This window comes from Loxodonta africana, chromosome 4, assembly GCF_030014295.1.
Source record: "Loxodonta africana isolate mLoxAfr1 chromosome 4, mLoxAfr1.hap2, whole genome shotgun sequence".
Lineage (NCBI taxonomy): Eukaryota > Metazoa > Chordata > Mammalia > Proboscidea > Elephantidae > Loxodonta > Loxodonta africana.
The window spans coordinates 182,429,577-182,451,511 of record NC_087345.1 but is presented as its reverse complement, the minus strand read 5'-3'; the positions used below and the strand labels follow the sequence as shown (position 1 = coordinate 182,451,511).

General features: G+C 42.7%; 1 protein-coding gene across 1 annotated transcript in view; it reads right to left on the bottom strand.

Moving 5' to 3' along the window:
- PFKP (phosphofructokinase, platelet) overlaps nt 1-21,935 on the bottom strand; it is a 73,708-nt gene that overhangs the window by 11,416 nt on the left and 40,357 nt on the right. The window contains exons 9-16 of the mRNA XM_064285080.1: nt 20,610-20,702; nt 18,923-19,048; nt 17,112-17,176; nt 16,244-16,313; nt 15,702-15,848; nt 11,157-11,227; nt 8,841-8,928; nt 7,945-8,097 (exon numbers count right to left, since the gene is read on the bottom strand). Of these exons, the coding sequence (XP_064141150.1) occupies nt 7,945-8,097; nt 8,841-8,928; nt 11,157-11,227; nt 15,702-15,848; nt 16,244-16,313; nt 17,112-17,176; nt 18,923-19,048; nt 20,610-20,702 (813 nt within the window). The remainder of the gene's footprint in view (nt 1-7,944; nt 8,098-8,840; nt 8,929-11,156; nt 11,228-15,701; nt 15,849-16,243; nt 16,314-17,111; nt 17,177-18,922; nt 19,049-20,609; nt 20,703-21,935) is intronic.

The following is a 21,935-nucleotide window of genomic DNA, read 5'->3' as shown; positions in this document are numbered from 1 at the left end:
AGCCTGTCTCACGCTGGTGGCACACGGAGGAGGTTCCCTAAGTCTAGGGCCGGGGGAGGTGGGAGCAGGAGCAGAGTGGGAGGACAGACATTGCAGAAAGGCTGACACTCCATGCCCATCACGGGGGCTGCAGCCGTGAGCTGAACTATTTAGGCACCACCAGGGTGGATTATCCAATAGACAAGTGCTTTCCAGATCATCTGTAGTGAAACTGTTCACTACAGATTAGTAAGTAAGCAAAAGTAAGTCTGTGCTTACCTTGCTTACTGGGTCACCCACCCCGTCAAGAAATGTAAATGTGAAAAGAGGCTTTGATCCTGTAGGAAGGGGCTGTGGGGCTCGGAGACAGATGCCAGCCATATCTAGCAGCACGATCCTTGATGTGGTAAAAAAAATGTGAAATTCTTTACTACAGGTGATCTGGTAAGCAAGGTAAGCACTGTGCTTACCTTGCCTATGGGATAATCCACCCCAGGCAAAGCCAAGCTGCTCTCACTTCCATTTTCCTGATGGCAGACGTCCCTGTCAGAAGGTAATGTACACTGATGATACTCAGAGAAGCTCTGGGATTGACTACATTTGAGGAATAACTTCCAGTTACGTTTCAAATACTGCTGAATTTCGCTACACTGTTTAAAATATATATATATACACACAGACATAAAAAAAAAATTTTTTTTAAAGAAGAGGTGGATGATGTTAAGCCAGTAGGACTTAATGTGAGAGCACAGAAAACCTTGCTCCATTAGCAAGTTATAGGTTAATTTCACATGACCACAACATTACTGAGCCTAGTGGCGCAGTGGTTAAAGAGCTTGGCTGCAAACTGAAAGGTCAGTGGTTCAAACCCACTAGCTGCTCCATGGGAGAAAGATGTGGCAGTCTGCTTCCACAAAGGTTTACAGCCTTGGAAACCCTATGGGCAGTTCTACTGTCCTGTACGGTCACAATAAGTTGGAATCGACTCAATGGCAGTGATATTCCTTAAAGGGGACAACTATTAAGGATAGCCGACCTTCTATTAAACACGGATGGATGATCAGACTGAGGAAGGGGCTGGGCAGTGCAGGAGGAACCTCATCAGGGAAGGAAGGCATCAAGGGTACGACAGGGAACAGAAGCAATGTCACAGCCCATGAGCTGGGAAGGAGCAAAGCTCACGCCTTATCAGTATAGCCGATAACACCTGCTTCCTGTGGGTATGTGAGGGTTAAAGGATGTGTGAGTACTGTACTTTTTCACAAATAATGTGCCCACACACATAGCACACATAAGTACTTAGGAAAACAACATGTGAGGGGACTATATGGTTGGCAAAAATATATAATGCCACCAGGCGCTCCTTAGAAACTCTATGGGGAAGTTCTACTCTGGCTTATAGAGTCGCTATGAGTCGGAATCAACTCAATGGCAATGGGTTTGGTTTTTGGATATCTCAAAAGAGGTTGACTTAAAATACACCCTACACTAATCCCGTCTCATTAACGTAACAAAGGCAACCCATTCCCAAATTGGATTATAACCACAGGCACAAAGGTTAGGATTTACAACACATATTTTTTGAGGGCCACACTTCAATCCATGACAGGTAGTATATAAATATTATCCAAATGACTGTATATAACACCTTTTCTAAAGTTGATAAGACAGGCTCTCTGTAAAAGAGAGAAGCTGGCAAAAATTATTCTATAATGGGAAATGTGATATGAAGTCAAGATAATAAAAAAAAAGTAACAATAAATTTGGTTCATTCATTCTGAAAGACTAAATGGGTTTTCTTTTTGATTTCTACTTTAGGAGGAAGACCTAGATCACAGAGTTCAACCTACTGGCATTCTTCGTAGGGTAAAAGAAGCAAACAGTAAAGACAACAAAAACACAAGTGGCATACTGTCCTCTTAAACCTCTACAAACACACTCAGGGCAGCAACGGAGCCAATACTCAGTTCTGTGCCTGCGACACAGTTGCTAACAGTAGCAGCCAGTATGCAAACAGGGATGCAAAGCTCCTCCTGGCTGTCTCCGGCCTAGCTACATCATCTGAGCACCCTCACAAGCCTGAAGCGGCAGTACGGTCCCTCATAAGCAAAGCATAACTGGCACTTCACTTATCAGTCACTAGGCATCCGGGCTGTGGCTCCGGGAATGTGAGGGGAGTGAGTGACCTTCCAGTAAAAAGCTCTGAGTTTCATGCAAGTCAACATAGCAAAAGGCAATTTCCAGTTAGCATTCAGGTGTGGGGAGCAAGGAAAGCTGCACAAGGCACCGGAGCCACATGGTGCAAGCTCCTGTTCCCACGACAAGAAGGTTAACAGGCAGCGCGGTGAGATGGAAACACAAAGCACACACACAGCGAAGCAGGCAGCAGGCAAAGAAGGAAGCAGGCGGCATCAGTGTGGTTAGCCATTCGGTGGAACTGCTCAGGTCATCTCTTGGCATCTTAGAGTACGTGGGAAAAGCCAATTAGGTTGCAAAGCTTAAAGGCAACACCAATCTTGTAACTTCCTGTAGGCAAGCAGGGGTCACAAGGCAAATGCCTGCAAGTGCTGCATCAAATGGCCCACCTCACAATGTAGTGGGGAGGTTGCTGGGTACACGTTCGCACACATGGCAAGCCCACGACGTGGCCGCTGTAAGACAGACAGGGACCCAAGGCATGCCTGTTCATGAGGGACCGTTTCCGCATGAGCTGCATCTCTGTGGGACCTCTTGAACAATTTGCTCTCTTTTATGAGAAACTGTTTCCCTTTAAGGAGTTTTCTTTTCATGTCCCTTTGCAATTCTTACATAAATCAAGATCAACAGGCAAGAATCCAATTAACTGCTTTGGAATTCCAGTGTGAAACTGTTTGGCTCTGATGCCAGAAAGGGGAGCTGTTCCTTAGGACTTGGGAAGAGGTTTTGATGATCTGTGTCTAGAACATACGTGGCCCAAGGATTCTGGACAAGTGATTGTGGACCTGTAAGAGGCTAGTTCATTTGGATGCAGTTCAGTAGAAAAATATGAGATCAGTCATTCAAGATCTACGGGAATGAGCGTAAGCCGTGTTTCCTTCGCCAGCACCAACATCGCTCACGATGACAACGTCAACACCTCCGAGGAGGCTGGGCACGTGCAGCCTCCTCCTCCTCCTAGTCTTCTTGCAGACCTGTGCTTTTCCGACTTGGATGCGGCAGGTTATTGCAAGACTTCCCTAGCTGCACCAAATTGTTTCAGCATCAGACACATTTGGGGGTGCACGCTGACACTGCACATGCGGTTTGATCCATCTGCACCACTGTTGGATGGGTTCCTCATTATTTTTTTAAAAAAAGTTTATTTCTGCTCCCTTTCTTGTGGAATACTCTAGCTCAGAAATAAATCAAGAGCAGGTTGCATGCAAGGCAGGCTGTTTCTTTTTGAGAAGGCTCTTATGGGAAGTCAAAGGGTCACAAAATAACCCTCTGGGACCAACGTGTTCAACACAGGCCAAATGGGAACTGGGGTATATAGGAAGGGCTGAGGCAGGACTGATGGGCACAGGGGAATAGTAGTGTCTTCCACACCATTTTGAAATCTCTAATGAGTTTCTTGGGTCCCTGGGTAGCACAAACTGTTGGTGCTCAACTACTAACCTAAAGGCTGACAGTTCAAACCCACCCAGCAGCACCGTGGAAGAAAGACCTTGCTTCCATAAAGATCACAGCCAAGAAAACCCTATGGAGCAGTTCTACTCTGTAATACACAGGGTCACCATGAGCAGGAACTGACTCAATGACAACAAGTTAGTGATGTTTGTACTTTGCAAAGAGATTCTATCTTCTGTTCTCACTGCACCTCTTTTTTCCCCTTCTATTCACAATAAAATGAGGGGAAAACTTTGCGGGGGGCGGGCGGACAATGTAGGAATGTAAGTGTAAAACCCTGAGGACAAACCTATCTAGGTCCTGTGGCGGAAGCAACACTTAGGCCTCCTGCTTTGGGCTCTGAGTGCAAATAGTTTGAAAACATCATTAAGCTACCCTGAAAATGCTTAGCTATCTGCACTGAGAAAAGAGACTGCATGGATTTTTCAGGGAAATGATTATGGTTTTCAGTTTATTATCATAATCGAGGGCCATCAGCAAGGCTTGTGATCCCTGCCTGATACCTTCATGACACTCAACTGCAGCCTTTAACTCAGCACATTTTTGCTGCCATTTTGACTAGAACAAAATAATGTACCCTTGTAGAGTAAAAGTAGTCCATCTGTAAAGCCCTACTGCCATATCTGGACTGCCATATTGTGAGAAATTTCTATACACTTTTTTTGAGGTATTTTTTAAAATTCTGTTCTTCCCCAGAAGGCTAATTAACCATTAAATGCATATAATGAGAAAGGTGTCTTCCACAAAATCCATCTGAGTGATACATTTGTAATTGAAGTATAAATGCTAGCAAGGAGGAAATAATGTGTGGCCACAATGACTGAAAACACTTGATCGTTTAATAACATAAGACTAACCCGGGTTTCTCAAACTCAGCACCACAGACATTCTGGGTCAGACAGTGCTTTGTTCTGGGGGGTTATCCTATGCATTAAGGAGCCCTGGTGGAGTAGTGGTTAAAGCACTCAGCTACTAACTTAATCCACCAGCCATTTCAAGGGAGAAAGATGTGGCAGTCCGCTTCCATAAAGATTTACGGCCTTGGAAACCCTGCGGGGCAGTCCTACTCTGTTCTGTAGGGTTGCTATGAGTTGGAATCCACTCGGAGGCAATGGGTTAATGGGCCCTATGCATTGTAGGATGGTGACTCTACTCACTAGATGCCAATAGCACCCCCTCTGTTGCAACAATCAAAACTGTCTCCAGACATTGACAGATATCCCCTGGGGGCAGCTGAGAACCACCCAACTATACGAGGAAAAGGAACAAAAGGAACCAGTGGGCACTAGAAACTAAACTGGGAAATACGCAAGGATTGCAAACCTAAATGCTTTCAGGGCGAGGCGGGTGCTATAAATAGATTTGAGCAATAAGACTGGAAGGAGCGGCCTCTGGCCTAAGGCCTGCGGGGTGACGTGTCTGGGACACCTGTTTGAAGCTCTTGATCAAGGTAGATCTGACGTTCACCCCGCTGCTTGTCTGCAGTCCCTTAAGGGGCTTTTATGGTCCACTAACGATGGCAAAAGGAGCCACAGACAATCATGCTCCCACAGGCCTCGAAGTTGGGGTGTCACTGGCAGAGAAAACATCACTTTCACATTCCTCAGTATCCACTCTCCCAGCACACTTCCTGGAGATGACACCACCCTCCTTCCCCCACAGCCAACCTAGCTAGTTCAGACCTGAACCCAAATCTTCTAAAGAGGACTCAACTTCCTTTTGGCTTTAATGAATACAACAATGGAAGAAACAGCAATTTCGACACATCATGTCCAGATTTTCGTTCCTATGCCTTCAAGACACACATAGACTCTTATCTGTTGTCTAATTCTTCACCTGGTTACTGAATATACGTGGTGGTGGCCACCACAACACTAAGGTAAATTATCCTCACCGACATGGTTCCCGAAAAGGGCCTTGTATGACATTCGAATGTCAAGCTCAGAACTGTACCATCACCAAGACAATCGAATTCCTCAGCTCCTTTGAAATAAGGTAGTTAAGGACACATATGTATAACTACTGACCCTGTATGACTTGTACCTGAAGCCACCGTGAGTGACGAACTACCCACTTGTCCTTTTGCCTTTTGAACCTTATAATGGGTTAACTTAGCTTTGAGAAACTCAAGGTGTTAAAAAAAAAAAAAAAGGATTTTTAAAAATCATATAATAAACCACAAAATCCCTCTGTAAGAGAAGTAAAAGCAACGCTAACCAATGAGTCCCAGCTGCTCCCCAGGAGAAAGAAGTGGCAGTCTGCTTCTGGGAAGACCGCAGCCTTGGAAACCCTGTGGTGCAGTCCTACTGTCCTACAGGTTCGCTAGGAGTCGGAATAGGCTCAATGGCAACGAGTTGATTCCGACCTATATACTCGATTATAACTAAGTATAATTGTTTTTTCCTATATATTTTGGTTTTAAAATTTTCTATAATTTTTTTATACATGTATTATATATTCATAATCTGGAAAAGTAAAAAGGAATTCTTTATAAAAGCAGAGTTGCCTGGAATTTATAAAGGGGGTGAATCTTTTCTTCATTACTGAAAGGACACATCAAAATATCACAGGGAGATACGTGAACACCAACCTCTGCCTGTGTCTGCAAAGCTTGATTCACTGCAAATGAACCACTTTCAACCTCTCGACTCCTCTCCCTGCCACCCACCCCCAGCAGTGGGTTCTCATTCCACACCCAAACGAGAACCAAACCCATTGCTGTTGAGTGGATTTCGACTCATTGCGACCCTACAGGACAGAGTAGAACTACCCCACGGGGTTTCCAAGGAGCACCTGGTGGATTCAAACTGCCGAGCTTTAGGTTAACAGCCGTAGCACTTAACCGCTACCCCACCAGGGTTTCCTTCATTCCACAAGAATTAGGGAAAACAAATGTTCCAACTGCTTGCACTGCCAGCTCAGCTTAAGCAGATTGTAAATATAGCTAAAGCTGAGACAAAAGTTAAAAAAAAAAAAAAAAAAGAATTCATTTGGTGATAGCCGGTGATCTTTAAATTCACAGCGTAAAGATTGATCGAGAGCCTGAATTAGTCCGAAAGCAGTGGAGGGCGTGATAAACCACAGGGAAAGCACAAGCAACTGCTAAGTAAGAGGCTAAAGCCTGCTGCCCTCGAGTTTTTCCTGACTCTTAGCAACCCTACAGGACAGAGTGGATCTGCCCCAGGGAGTTTCCAAGGAGCGGCTGGTGGATTCCAACTGCAGACCTTTTGGTTAGCAGCCGAACTCTCAACTGGTGCGCCACCAGGGCTCCAAGTAAGAGATTAGTGATTGCAAACAGACAGTTTCCAGCACCACTCAATATGCAACAGAAAAAAAAAATAATTTTTTTTTTTTTACAGGTTTATTTTTTTTTTTATCTAGCAAAGAAATTGCACAAAAGGTGGGAAAGTTCAGAAAAGCAGGACAGAAGCACTAAGCATTACTTACCATTTGAATCTTATTTTAAAAGCTTTATTATGTTTTATTTACCAGTACTAGAAAATAAGTTTGATGCCAAGGGTTTAACAAAAATTTTAGAAAAACATTCTTAAGACTGAGGTCTGACAAGGAAATTAAAATCCGAGAATTAGCGAAAGACCTCAGGCTTTGAGTAAAAAAAGTGAAACGCACTGTTATAGGCTGCTCTTCAGATTCCCCTGGAAATTACCAAATGTGACTTACAAACAGGATATTAAGCACGCATTTCTTTTTATTACTGCCTTTCGGCAAAAGCTCTAAAACAGCATCAATACTGTTTTAGACGTAATACCCCCATTTGTACAGGGGAAAATGATGTTACTACGGCCACAACCAAAAGTACAACGAATGCAAATGGTGGACTCAGGCCAATAAATTAAATTACAAAACAGTCTCTTCGGCCTTACACGTTAAGGCAAGTCCTTGGACCAGAATTTGTAAGATGTTATAGGCTTGAGGTTATTTCGGCTCAGCAAAACAAACAAAACAAAGAAATAATTTTAATGACTATCCAAATCACAAAAAAAACTATAATCCTATTATTTCTTGAGCTCCAAATGGTCCCTGTCACTTAACGAATCTTAACAGTGAAGCACCAACCATCCCAACAACCACACAGGGACAAAGCTGGTAAAAATTGGGGAAACTAGAAAAAAGATTTTCAGAGCCAGAAGAGGATTTTTAATTTTTTCTGGGGGGAAAATAAAATCTCCTTTGGGGTACTTGTGCTCCAGTGCTCAAAGGGAGTTCTAGTACACTGGTGATAAGAGTGGCTCAGCTGTCCTCCCTGTGAGCACAACTGGGGTCGCGTCGTCGCTTCGACGGCACATGCAGACTTACGTCAGTGATGGTGTTCAGAGCAGTGTCGGCGCCGATGCTGAAATCTGAACCGGGGACGTTGTTGGAGACAGTAGCAGGAACCATAATCATGGGAACACGGAACTCCTCGTGTGTCTCCCGGGCAGCTGACAGCTCTAGCAGTCCCAGGTAAGCCTGTCAGACAAGTGTGTGCAGTTGTGGGGCCCAGGAAGAGGGGGAAGGAGGACAAAGGGGCATCATTGGAAGTGAAATGGCATGGGAGAGCCACAGCGAGAGCCACTCCACCACAGCACACAAAGCACACGTGGGGATACACGGAACCACAAAAAAGTCAACATAAAAAGGCAGCAAGACCAAAGACAAGGACAGCAATTTTTTAAGCACAAAGGATAATACAGAACATTATCACTTATAAGCAAGACTAAACCCCTTATTGGTAAGATTCTGATTATTTAAGGTTCTCACATTTTCTTTAAAGTAAAACTAGGGTTTATCATGGAACTGATCATCACTGAATAGAAAAAAATCAAGAACTTCAGTCCAATATGTGATTTAAAAAATTTTGCCATATACTACCTTTCTCTTGAAATAGCCAATGGACTTCAAATTCAAGAGATAAAATGATTCCGATAGACTTGAGATAAGTCCGAGCTCACTAAACAGATGAATCAGGGATAAGGAATCACGTTGTTGCTTCCAGACTAAGCTGCTGTACTGGGACTGGACCAATCTCACATAGCATCTTGCCGCTCTGTTACTTCTGCGCTCCGGATTATTCAGTGGCAACAGAGCCTGGAAGTCTACACTCCCAAATTTTGAGGAACAGCCAACTTTGCTTGTCTGAAGCTCACACAGGGTTATTACTGATCCCTACAAAGCTAATGAACCAGCAGGTTAACAGAGAAATAATAATGTACCTCAAATCCACCAATAATCAATAGAGCGTTGATATTATGAGCACGCATCTGTTCAGCAATCTCTTCCAAATACTTCCCAGGTAGAGTACTAAAAATGGTTAAATCAAGACGTGAGGTCAGAGGCTGACAGACAAGCTTCACAGTTATGATGATATACGTCGTGTTAACCTGATAGAATCCACATCACTCCCTCACGCCTCCTCTCCTACCTTGGTGACAAACTACAAGCTGTATTAAGAAGCCATGGGATTCACCTGCCTTCATCATTCCGTCGGGGTTGGCGGACAGCAGGATAAGCAGCCATATGCCAGGAAATGGTTACACAAGGCAGCTGTGGCCAGAAATCAAATCCCAAAAGAGCGTATTATCAAAAGAAAGCTAGAAAAACTTCTCAACTGCCTAGGAATTTGGGACAGTTCTACTCTGTCCGGTAGGGTTGCTAGGAGTCGGAAACACTCCATGGCACCTAACAACAACAGGACTGTGACCTGAAGAGATTTCTACTGTCTCAGAGAAGAATAAGCAAAGTGCCTTGTCATTTTTAATTAAAACCATTGTTTATGACGAACTATACAGTGTTCAAATAACTTATGTATACATTATCCCATCTGGTCCCATTTTTTTTTTTATTAACTTTTATTAAGCTTCAAGTGAACGTTTACAAATCCAATCAGTCTGTCACATATAAGTTTACACACATTTTACTCCGTACTCCCACCTGCTCTTCCCCTATTGAGTCAGCCCTTTCAGTCTCTCATTTCGTGACAATTTTGATCTGGTCCCATTTTAAATCACAGCCACTATACTTGCTATTCTCCCAGTTTAGCACCTGTTTCAGATGATGTGGTTAACAAGCAGACTACTGGACAAATAATATTTGGCTATATCCCATCCCAGCTTCCCACCAACACCTCTTCCCCTCAATCTTTCTTTTATGGAAGGAAATAAAGCGTACCTTTATTAGATTTATAAGAAACTTTAGGACGAAAAAATCCAGGCCTGGCCAATCATAGAAAACAACTGAACATGAGAGCTAGCTACAAAATCCCTCCCAGTGTTCTAATATGGAGCTTCTTGAGCTGCTTCAGAATGTTGTCAAAGCTGGCATTCTAATCATCTCTAACTAACTCAGAGCAATGCTCCCAGTCAGCTACGATGGAAACTGGGAAATCGGTCAGTCTAAGGTGGCCCAGGAAACACACTACATAGATAAGTTTACTTCTAAGTACAGCTTTGCTGTACAGGACACCAATAACGTGGGCTCTGGGTAAGACTGGATAGCAAATAGCTCTGAGAGCCCCACAGAGCTCTTCAGAACTCCTGCTAGCAGCTGGACAATACCTGGAGCGCTGAGCCCAAAGCAGAACAAATAAATGGATGGGACAACTTCCTTGGTACAATAAGCTACCATTTATATGAAGTTAAACATTTATTAGGATTTATACAAAAAATGATTTTCCTTTCATATTAAAATGTGATATATAATAATGACTGATGTTAATACTTTTATCTCTGAGATAATATTTTTCAAAAGATTCAAATTCAATTTAATGTTAAGCATGTTAAAAATCAGAGCCCTGGTGGCATAGTGGTTAAGAGGTCGGCTGCTAATCAAAAGGCTGGCAGTTCGAATCTACCTGGTGCTCCCTGGAAACCCTATGGGGCAGTTCTACTCTGTCCTGTAGGGTAGCTACGAGTAGGAATCAACTGGATGGCTACAGGTTTTGTTTCTTGTTAAAATATCCTACCCCTGACTATGCTAGAAAACAGAAGCTTACTGTTAAGTCAGAAAAATATGTCTTTTTGCTGGAATTACCCAAGTAATTTCCTCAGTTATGGAAATCTGAGCCTCAAATAACAGTGCTACTCAGTTTTGTTGTTCCTACCAATACTAACCAAGTATGGATGATGTTTGAACTCTTTTTTAATTAGCATGATTACTACAGCTTGAAGAGATCACTTATTTATATTACCTAGAGTACAATAATTTTCTTTTCTCACCATTTTGCTCTTCAAATAAATGGAAATAAGAGATTATCGAAGAAAATACTCCACGTGTTATCAGCCTTATCTATTTTCAAGCCCTCGTGCTCATCGCCAGCATGTCTTTCAATGGCATGGCTCAGTCTCAACTTCTTAAAGCATTGCCTGGATCCTTCCTGGGGTGGGGACAGGTAACTGACCCAGTGTCACTTCTTTTAGGAATTTATTTACAGGAAATCAAGAGGCCCAGAATCCATGTCCATCTATTCACTTATACAATATGGCATTTTCTGCCTCCTCAAGATTAGTTCAGAGTCAATGTCTGGAAATTACCGTTTTGTCCCAAGAATCGATCCTCCTTGGCCGGTCCAACCTCCAACATCTGTCCAGCCGATTTCTTTTATCTAACGTACAAACACATAATAAAACAGCTAAAGCGAAAAAGCAAAGGGAATTTAAAGCTTTTAAAACCGCTCAGATTTCTGTACCCTGAACAGGCTGCATTCCTGTAAAGAATTGGGGATAGTTATGAAAGTGTTTTCATAGCAATGCTGAATGAGTCTAGACATAAAACTGACTCCTAAGATTTATCTACTAATTAAGAACACCAAAGGAACTAAGTTCTCATTGCCTCTAGGAAGATCTCTGCCTTGAATTCCAGGGCTTGTCTTCCTTCCCTAGTCATGTGTATTGAACAGATAGTTTAGGTGGCAAAATTCTATCACTGGGAAAGAAAACAAAAAGAAAATTAAAAGTACAACTTTTTCAGTTGATATAAGATTAGAAGAACACTTTTTGTCTTAAAAACTAAAAAGATTTAAAAACTTAGATGAATAGCTAAGCAAATTAAGCTTAATTATATAAAAAGAACACTATAAAATTGGAAGCAGCAACTTCAACAGACACATGTACACTGCTGTTCATTGCCACATTATCCATAATAGCCAAAAGACGGGAACAATGCAAGTGCCCATCAACAGATGGATGGACAAACAACACACACACACACACACACACAGAGGAATATTATTCAGATACGAAGAGAAATAACGTTCTGATACCTGCTACAAGGATGAACCTTGAAAACATTATGCTGTGTGAAATAAGTCAAGCACAGGAGGACAAAGACTGTATGATCCCATTTATATAAAATTTCTAGAATAGGCAAATCCACCACGACAAAAGATTAGTGGTTACCAGGGGCCCTGGGGAGGGAGGGATGGGCAGGAAAAAAAAAAAAATAAGAATACTGTAAAAGCTATTAAGCATGATACACGTGTCACTATCGACACATAGCAAGGGTGGCACAATTTCTGACTGGATTTCCACCACGGCAGGGTGGGAACAGCATGAGACATGGGATCAGAAAGTGCTGGGCTGGAATTCTAAGTTCTCCAACTTCTAATCATGGAATCGTTGATAAATTAACTTCTCTGCCAACTTCTAATCAGGTAATTGGGTAAGTTAACTAACTTGTTGGAGCCATTACTACAATGCAGTGAGATTCTTAGGTCAATTATATTTTTTAAAAATATAAACCCATTCTACTGGAATAACTGTCTACAGGAACAACTGCCTCCTCCACCTTCAGGCCAGAAGAACTAGAAGGTGCCCAGCTACCACTACTGAATGTTCTGATCAGGAACATAATAGAGAAATCCTGATAAAATGGGTGAAAAACATGGAACAGAACTTCAAATTCTTAAAAAATTCAGCCTTATTGGACGTATTGAGCCTGGCAGAGTCCCCAAGACTATGGCCCTGAGTTGCTCTTCATGCCTTGAATTAAAACTATCCCTTAGAGTCACCTTAAACTAAGTAACAGCTTAACCCAAAGAGTAAAGACCGTCGCCCTTGAGTATTATGCTTCTTAAGAAAAAAAGATAAGTAAGACCAAAGGGTCATCAGCTATTGTAAAGCATAGATGAGAAGGTTGGGGAGCAGGGAAATTAAGTAAATGGAAGTGAAACAACTAGAACAGAAATAACGAGAATGTTGACACAATCTGAAGAATGTAACCAATGTCCCTGATCACTATGTCTAGGAACTGTGGAATGGGAGCAGGTTTTCCTGTGTATATTTTGACCAAAAATAAAGTTGAAAAAAAAACAAAAAGAGAAAAATGCTAACCCATTCCAAAAAGTAAATATTATTCAAATTATATATATACACAACGCTTTGTTTTTTTATTGTATTTTCGATGAAGATTTACAGAAAAACTAGCTTCTCATTAAACAATTAGTACACATATTGCTTTGTGACACTGGTTGCCAACCCCACAACACGTCAACACTTTCCCCTTCTAGACCTTAGCTTCCCTATTACCAGCTTTCCTGTCCCTTCCTGCCTTCTTGTCCTTGCCCCTGGGCTGGTATGTTCCTTTAGTCTCGCTTTGTTTTATAGGCCTGTAATCTTAGTCTTTGGCTGAACCTCAGGAGTGACTTCATTACTGAGCTAAAAGGGTGTCCAATGGCCATACTCTCGGGGTTTCTCCAGTCTCTGTCAGACCAGTAAGTCTGGTCTTTTATTTATTTATTTTTTGTGAGTTAGAATTGTGTTCTACATTTTCCTCCAGCTCTGTCCGGGACCCTCTATCGTGATCCCTGTCAGGGCAGTTGGTGGTGGTAGCAGGGCACCATCTATTTGTGCTGGACTAAGTCTGGTGGAGGCTGTGGTACTTGTGGTCCATTAGTCATCTGGACTAATCTTTCCCTTGAACACACACACACTTTTTTGTGATCCAAAGATCTCAAAATTAAAATACGTAAAAGTATAAATCAGTTTTGAAGGTAGTTTTCCTTTAAGCAAAGCAAAGAACAGTTTAAATTGATAATTTAAATGGGGGAAGTGATATTCACTCATGATAGAATTGGACTGGGGCCTAGCCCGACCTCTGCCACTGAGATGTAGACGGCTCTTCTGTCCCATCACCATGCAGAGCCTTTCCATAGTGGCCGCTATGGAAAGTGACAGAATCTGGATCATCAGTGTCCCCCAAGGTGTGTCTCTCTAAGGGACGTCAGTGAAGCGTTTCCATCCTACCTCTCTGTCCACGCCTCCTCAGTCTCCTGTGCTATTTCTGCTTCTTCTCCCTCTGCCTAGTAACACTGAAACATGCCCACCCCTTTCTTTTCTATGCACACTGACTCCCTTGGTGATCTCATTTGGTTTCATAGTTTCAAACACCATCTGTATGTTGATGTCTACACCAAATCCCTATCTTTAGCCCACACCTCTTGAGGAACATTGGAAGAAAATATCCACCTGCTTACTAGAAACCTCCCCAAATCTGAGCTCCTGATATTCTTCCCACCTCTCAAACCTTCCCCATCTCAATAAATAACAACTCCACCCCACCATTTGCTGAAGCTGGAAATGGACTAATTCTATACTCCTTTTTCATACTCACATATGTTGTTAGCAAATTATAAGGACTCTACCTTCAAAATACATTCGGGCTATTGATTAGTTCTCACCATCTCCCCTACTACCAGCGTGGACCAAGCTGCCATCATCTCTTGCTTAGATTATTACAAAAGCCTCCCAAGTAGTCTGTTTCCTGGTTTTCCCTTTTATTAAAACCAGAATGATCTTGTAAAAACATTAGTGCCACTCCCACACCCAAACACTTCCTTCTTATTCAGAATAAAAGCCAGATGCCTCACAATTACCTCTAGGGCCCTAACTGATCTGGCCCTCATTTCCTGTGTACCCCTCTCCTCTGGAGCTCCCCCTCTGCTCCAGTTACATGAGCCCCTCGCCAGCCTCTGAACACTAGCAACCTCCCACCTCAGGACCTTTGTACTGGCTTTTTCCTCTGCTGGGAATGACCTTCCCCACACATTCACATGAGTCACTTGCTCATCCCTTCAATCTTTACTCAGAGATCACCTTCTTCAACAGCATCCATCTTTGGAATCTTTGTGCGAAGTCCCAAGACACTCCCACTCTCCCTTCTTGGTCTGGTTCACACTCACCACCCTGATACGCGACTTATTTCACATAACTTATTTGGACTCACCATTGTCTCCCTCCCTAAAATGTGGGCTCTGTGGACTCAGGGGATTTTGTCTGCTTTGTTCATTAATTTAATTTAATAAATATATTTAACTTAATAAATATCACTTATTGAGTAGGAACTCAAAAAATATTTGTTGAATAACGGAATGAATAAATAATTTCAACCAGTACAATACTTGATTAAAAGTACAGGATTTGCAGCCTTACAATCATGTTTAAAATCTAATAAAAGCTGCTGTGGTCCATTCTCCTCATATGAGCAAGGGGCTAACATTTAGATCTACTGTGAGACCTGAATGGGTTAATATATATAAATATCCCTTACAAAGAATACATAATAAACACTCAATAAATGTTAACTATTTTTATAAAGTTTTTTTTGGAGAGTGCTTGCTGTTTGCTAGGTACTATGCACTTTACCTATAGTAATAAGCTTTTCAACAGCCTTTAGAGGCAAATTTTATCATTCTTCTCCTTTCATATAATAGTGGAAGACGTTTGCTGACATGCCCAAGGGCACACGGGTAATGAGCAGCAGAGTCGGGCATATAAGCCCATCCATGGAACTCCAGAGGCCCTGCCTTGGTATTGCCTTGCAAGAAAACGTGAAAATACATTATGCTCTGAGCTAAATTTGAAGATCTAGAGCATAACTTATGATGGGACTCTGAAGCAAAAGTTGTCCCTCAAAAAACCGTCACTATCTCACAATGTTACAGAATCATAAATTTTAAGAGGGTAAGTATTTAGAGTCAATTTCTCATTTAATTAGAGGGCCGGTCCTTACAGGTATCAGTTCACTTACATGATACTCAGGTTAGGGATATTCCTCAGCCTTGTGCCTTCCATGAGACTCACCTGACCTTTGAAAAATCCATCAAAGCCATCGTAGATGGCGAGCATCCTGTGGCCGTCAGATATCCCCACACGTACAGCAGCGCGCACAGCGGCGTTCATGCCAGCCGCAGGGGCACCCACGTTTATAATACCCACGTTATAATTGCTCTGCAACACAAACAGAAGCGTATCACTGGATCGCTGGATTTATTCAAGCACATACTTAGCACACACCCAACAGCAGCCCTCACGTGGCAACCCTGGAGCTACAACAGTGAACCAAAAAGACACAAAGCTTCAGTCTTCATGAAGCTTACAACTGAGTACAGATTCCAGAAAACTAAAGTTCATATAACTTCACATGAAGACAAAGATAAAAAGGGTCAGTTAGAGAGTTCAGATAAAACCTTTCAAAAGATGGCATGTAGCTGGGACCTGAATAAGGAGAAGGGGGTGGCCGTGGAAGGGCAGAAGGGTTTGTGCACCAGCTGAAGTGAGGCAGCATTGGAGCAGGTTTGAGAAGAAAAAAGGAACAGCATGGCCACACTGTGCTAACCACTCACCTTCACGATGTGTGAGTCTGGACGCTTGATGCAAAGCCGCTTATAAGTGTTCAGGTTGCTCTCAAAGCTCCTAAAACAGGAGGTTTTTGAATGAAAGTTTAGAATACTGGACAAAACAAGAGGGAGCTGGTGCGGGGAGAAGGGGCCACAGAGAACAGTTCTCCTAGGAACGGACAGTCCATGAAGGCTTGTTCTGCGTATTCGCTGTTGTAGAAAAACGGAGGACAGGATATTTACATCATGTTCTGCAGGGGCCCTCCACGGGCACTGCTGTGCTGTGTAAGTCTAGCTCCGAAATGAGCTAAGGAAAAAAGACCTTATAGTGCAGCTCCCAAGTTTCTTTTTCAAAAGGCTAGCAACACGGTCACCTTGTATTATAATCTCCGTTAAGTTCTCAGCAGCCCTTCACCCTGCACCCCCCAAAATACAAATAAACATATGAAAAAAAATCTATTATCCCATAACTAGCCATCTAGGCCTTCCCCTGCAGAAACAATGCCCTATTGATTGTCTTGATTTTTGAATTTTATATATTGAAATAGAACAAGCACACTTCTAAGCACATTCAAAATGGCCAGGACTGAGGAAGACATGGAGTCCCGGGGTGCTGCCAACAGTTAACGTGCTCAGCAGAGGGTTAATGCGCTCAGCAGCTAACCAAAAGGCTGGAGGTTTCAGGCCACCCAAAAGTGCTTCGGAAGAAAGGCCTGATGATCTGCTTCTGAAAACGCAGCCATTGAAAACTCTGGGGAATACAGTTTTCCTCTGACACCCGTGGGGTCGCCATGAGTGGACTCAACGGCCACCGGCTGGTTGCTAGAGGAACATGTGACCCTAACAAAATGGAGTTTTCTTCAAAATAACTCACATTCCTCGAAGTTGTACAGCATCTTTAAATCTTCTTTCATCCATTGCCTTTTGCACATCCTGGGTCTTTAAGAGAGTAATGAAGGAAAGAACACGTCATGGTTTAGTACATCCATGAAAAGACGAGGTGGGGCGCGAGGCCCAACTAGCTTAGTCTCTCCACTCCTGGTTCCCCTTCAGAACTGGACCTTGGTTGGCCTGGCAGCCTAAATACTAGAGAGTCTAGACCAGTACTTGCCAGCTCCATCCAAACGCTTGCAACTGGTAACGAGCCCCTCACCTCGAGGGGACGAGGTAGAAGACACCTGTGTCCGCCCAGGGCCAATCTGATGTTAACGGCCACATTAAGCATGTCTTGAAATCTAAGGTTTTCACCCCATAAGAGCCAAGCCAGCAAATGGATCTCTCAGACAAGGTTCTGAAAAATTCTCAATTTGAGTCTAGAGGGAAAAAAAGCAAAGCCTCAATGGGGAGTTGGGAGACCCATGCGCAGTCCCTGCTTGGCTCTGTGCCCTGGCCCTGAGGAGGCCGCAGGAGAGGCATGACTGTGCTGGGCATAAAACTTGGACTTGAAGTCAGACACCCTGGGCTAGAACCCTGCCTCTGATTTTTTCCAACTTTGGGGTCTGGAGCAAGTTACTTCTCTTTCTAAACTTTAATTTCCTCATCTGAAAAATAAGAAAAATACTCCCTGCTTCTAAAGCTGTTTGTGGTTACTATAAACATGTAAAGCCCTAGGAAACACCTGACGGGAGCAGGTGCTCAATGAACTGTTCTCTATGGTCATTAATCACAGAAGCTCTATATGGTCATCTGAAGGACAAGCCAAACGATATCAAACACATTTTTGTTTCTAAACTAACAGAGACACTGGATATGAGAAATATGCTAAAAGTAAACTTATGGCGCATAGGTTTCAGTCCTCTTAAGCCTTCTCTTTCGCGCTCTCTCTCTCTCACACACACACACACAAATGCTTTATTTACTTCCACAGGCTTTTGGCAATTATGTTTCTAAGACTGTTAGTTTTAACAAGTCCTCTGATTTAATTAATTACTTCCCTCTATATGGTATAAAATATATACATTGCGGTCACTGGAGAGAGCACATAAGGTGATGGTCAAGAATAAACTTTGAAAAGTTTGAAACAAACGCAAAATGTAAAAGCTACTTCTACTAATGCGACTCCACTGACCAACTGGAAAATTCTAAATCACTTTTAAAGTCCATTTGCACGCCATTCCCATGGCTATGGTAGTGGGTACATCTCAGAATATCTCCTGAATCCACCATTCCACCTGCCACGTTACGGATCTGAATATCCCTGGGGACAGGCAGACAGGAAGTAGCTGAAGTTTGGAGAAGTCTAACAAAGTCACATCCTTATCGAATTTGACAGCAAACATTTTCCTGCACCACCACACCTAGATCTTCTTTGATTTGTTGACATAACCCCATGATGACTCTCAGAGGACACTAATTTTTGATAGGCTAGACTCATTTTCAGGGAAGCTACTACCTAGAGGGCCACATGGATGATAACTTAGAAAAACAAAAAAGAAATGCAAAACAAAGTGGTTGGGATTTTACAGAGTAAAAACATGAAGCCTAGTTACCATCACTCATGGAGGCAGCTACTTTTGTTCTTAGAAAAGTCATTTAGCTCACTGTCCACCCAACCAGCAACAGACAAAACACACTAAAGTGCTCTGATGTCCTGCTCCGTTATTCACTAGCAAAGCCTACCACCCACAGCCCTCTGAGCAGTTAAGGAGCCATGCCACCCTCTGGCTGCAGCCAGGGCTCACTCACCATCTGCACACACTCCATCAGGGGCAGGCGCACAGCGTGGTTTCCGCTCAGCGATACCACACAGGCTGGGATCTCTGGGGTCGCTTCAAGAAGGGCGATGACGGCCTCCACCCCCATGCGACTGGCCTGGAGAGGAAACGTATGGTTATCAAAGACAGCACAGTGCTCTAACTACGGCCGCCTTCTCTGCTCTAGGAGACCAACCACCGTGGTGTGCTCCCAACAAAGAGATGCAGCCTCGAGTATAAGCCTTTGTACCACATCGTTCAGAAGTGTCCAAGCTGCATTTTAAACTCTGCCATTTTCAAATTTCCTTCCATTCTGTTGAAAGGTCTCAATTAGGTACTCATATTCCTTACCTTACTGTTTACTTTTTCTTTTCTTTTTTGTCATGGAGTACAATCCTTTAATATGTTCTTGGATTCAGTTTGCTAGTAACTTGTCGAGGATTCTTGCATCTCTGTTGGTCTGTAGTTTTCTTTTCTTGCAGTATCTTTCTCTCACTTTGATATCAGGGAAACACTGGCCTCACAGAACGAGTTAGCAAGTGTTTCCTCCTCTTCTACTTTATAGAAAAGCTCAAGAATATCTGGAAGAAATCCTGATGAATCTATCTGGTCCAGGACTTTTTTTTGTTGGGGGATTATTAGTTTTTTTTGTTTGTTTTTCCTTTTTTTTTTTTTTTTCCATTCCTCATTCCCCCCTCCTCTAGCCCCAGGCAACTAGTAATAGTCTGTTGTCTGGATGGATCTGCCTATTCTAAATACTTCATAAAAGTGGCATCATACAACATTTGTTCTTTTGGGTCTGGGTTGCTTCACTCAGCATAATGTTATCAAGGCTCAGCCATGTGCTGGCATGTATCAGAACTTCACTTCTCTTTATGGCTGAATAACAGCAGTTTTTATTGTATGGCTATACCACATTTTGTTTATCCGTTCTTCTGTTGATGGACAATTGCATCGTTTCCACCTCCTGGCTCTCGCTTACCATTTACTTTGAACACACCTCTCTGGTGGTGAAGTGGTTAAGAACTCAGGCTGGTAACTAAAAGGTTGGCAGTTCGAATCCATCAGCCGCTCCTTGGAAACCCTGTGGAACAGTTCTACTGTGTCCTATAGGGTCACTATGAGTAGGAATCAACAGTAACAGGTTTTTTTTGGTCTCTTTCTCAGAGAGATTATGATTCCAGTAAGAACTGGTCAAGATGGGGAGTGCAGAGGAAAGTTAGAGAGATACGGAGAGCAGAAAATATTGAAAAAAAAAAAAAACACTGAAAATCTGGACTCTGAATTTCTGCTATCCTGCGTCTATGTTTTTAGAAGCCAGCACTTCAAACGCTGCCTTCCTGCGTTCTGGGTTCTGTTCTTCCTTCAGGCCCATCACCCACAACAAGAGGCAAATCAACTTTTCACCTTCAGTGGAGTCTGCTAGTGTTTGCAGGGCTTGAGGCCTAGGAACAGTTACACCGCAGCAAGTCTTGAAAGGATATTTAAAATAAAAACACAGGCCATTAGTATCTTCAGGAATGATCCACCCCATGCTGCAGACATAGAAACATCTTACCAGCTGGCTCTGTTCAATGTCATGAGCCTTCATACTAAATTGGCTTTTTTTTTTAAATGTCCTGGAATATTAATGGTCCTAGAAAGAGCTTGTGAAAATGTTTGATAATTTACACACTTACCAAAATCCTGTCAAAGGCTGATGGGGTTCCTCCTCTTTGCACATGCCCAAGAATTGTCACTCGAGTGTCATATCCCAGCTGCTTAACTACTAACTGAGAAAAACATCTCCGTTAGGAAATGCAGAACCATAACACAGACACGTCACATTATACCGGGTAATAGGTGCTGAGCACTGACAATTTTGCTACTCTTTCTTCAGATCTAAATGAAAAAATTATCATGCTCAAATTTTACTTCCTAAGGAAAGTTTAACAGCTAGCTGGAATTTTTAGCTGAAATTTATTTTTAAGAGAATGCTTTTAATATGGAGGCCTTTTTCTCCCATGTAGCCAATGAACATATGTAACATGACTAAAAGAGAAAACTATTTCTATAGCTTAGATTTAAAGTGTTACTAACACTATTATAAAAAAGTAAACATTTCTCTGAAATCACCTTAAATTTGTGTAGCTGTGATCTGAATAGCACGGTCTAGTAAAACCAAGGCATCTTCCTTCAGTCCTCAGCCACCCTGAATACTAGCTGGGTGACAGGACAGAGCACCTAACTTCTCTAGCACTCAGTTTACCCCTCCTTTTATAAAGACAGTGGGGTGGGACCATGAATTCCACGGTTCCTTCTTGGTGTAATACTGTATGACTTAACCTGGACTCCAGTGAGGCAGGAAAGAAATTCTCTGCCTTGATTTTATTGATTACTTCTTGACAGGTACCTCACTGGCAGATATCTTTCAGTGTTTTAAAGTCACGTGTCAGCTGGTATCAGAACACATAAAATACATTTTTTTTTTCCCAGCAGCTGACTGTGACTAAAGAAAGCCAAGCTGATAGCTTCTTTTGCCCTGCCTGCAGCTTCAACCAGAGTCTGTCCTCCTCTTCAAGTGTCTAGTGCCTCAGCGTGTTTTCTGGTTCCCTCTGCAATTAGGGTGAGTTGGCTGGGTAACATTAACAGTCCCGTCTAGACGAGCACGCGCCTGTCTGAGCGAGCCCTACAGCAACGAGAACACACTGCCTGTTCCCACTTCAGGGCCGTGAGTAAGGCGATGAATGATTCAGTTTCAATACAGTGTCTTTCTTTGTGGATAAGGATATGTTCAGCAGATGCTCCAGTTTAAAAGGAGGCAAAAAGGACAGATGCCACCTTTTTACTGCCACAAATAGAGAATCCTGGGGCCCAGCATTTGAGTGGTTAATCCTCCTCATTCTCAGAGCAGTAGATGTTTGAGAGCTAGAACTTTCTATTACAAAGAACACAATTAGCTATTCTACCGCATTTCCTCTATTTTTGTGCAGGGAACTCATGTAGCTCTTTGGAATATTACCAAC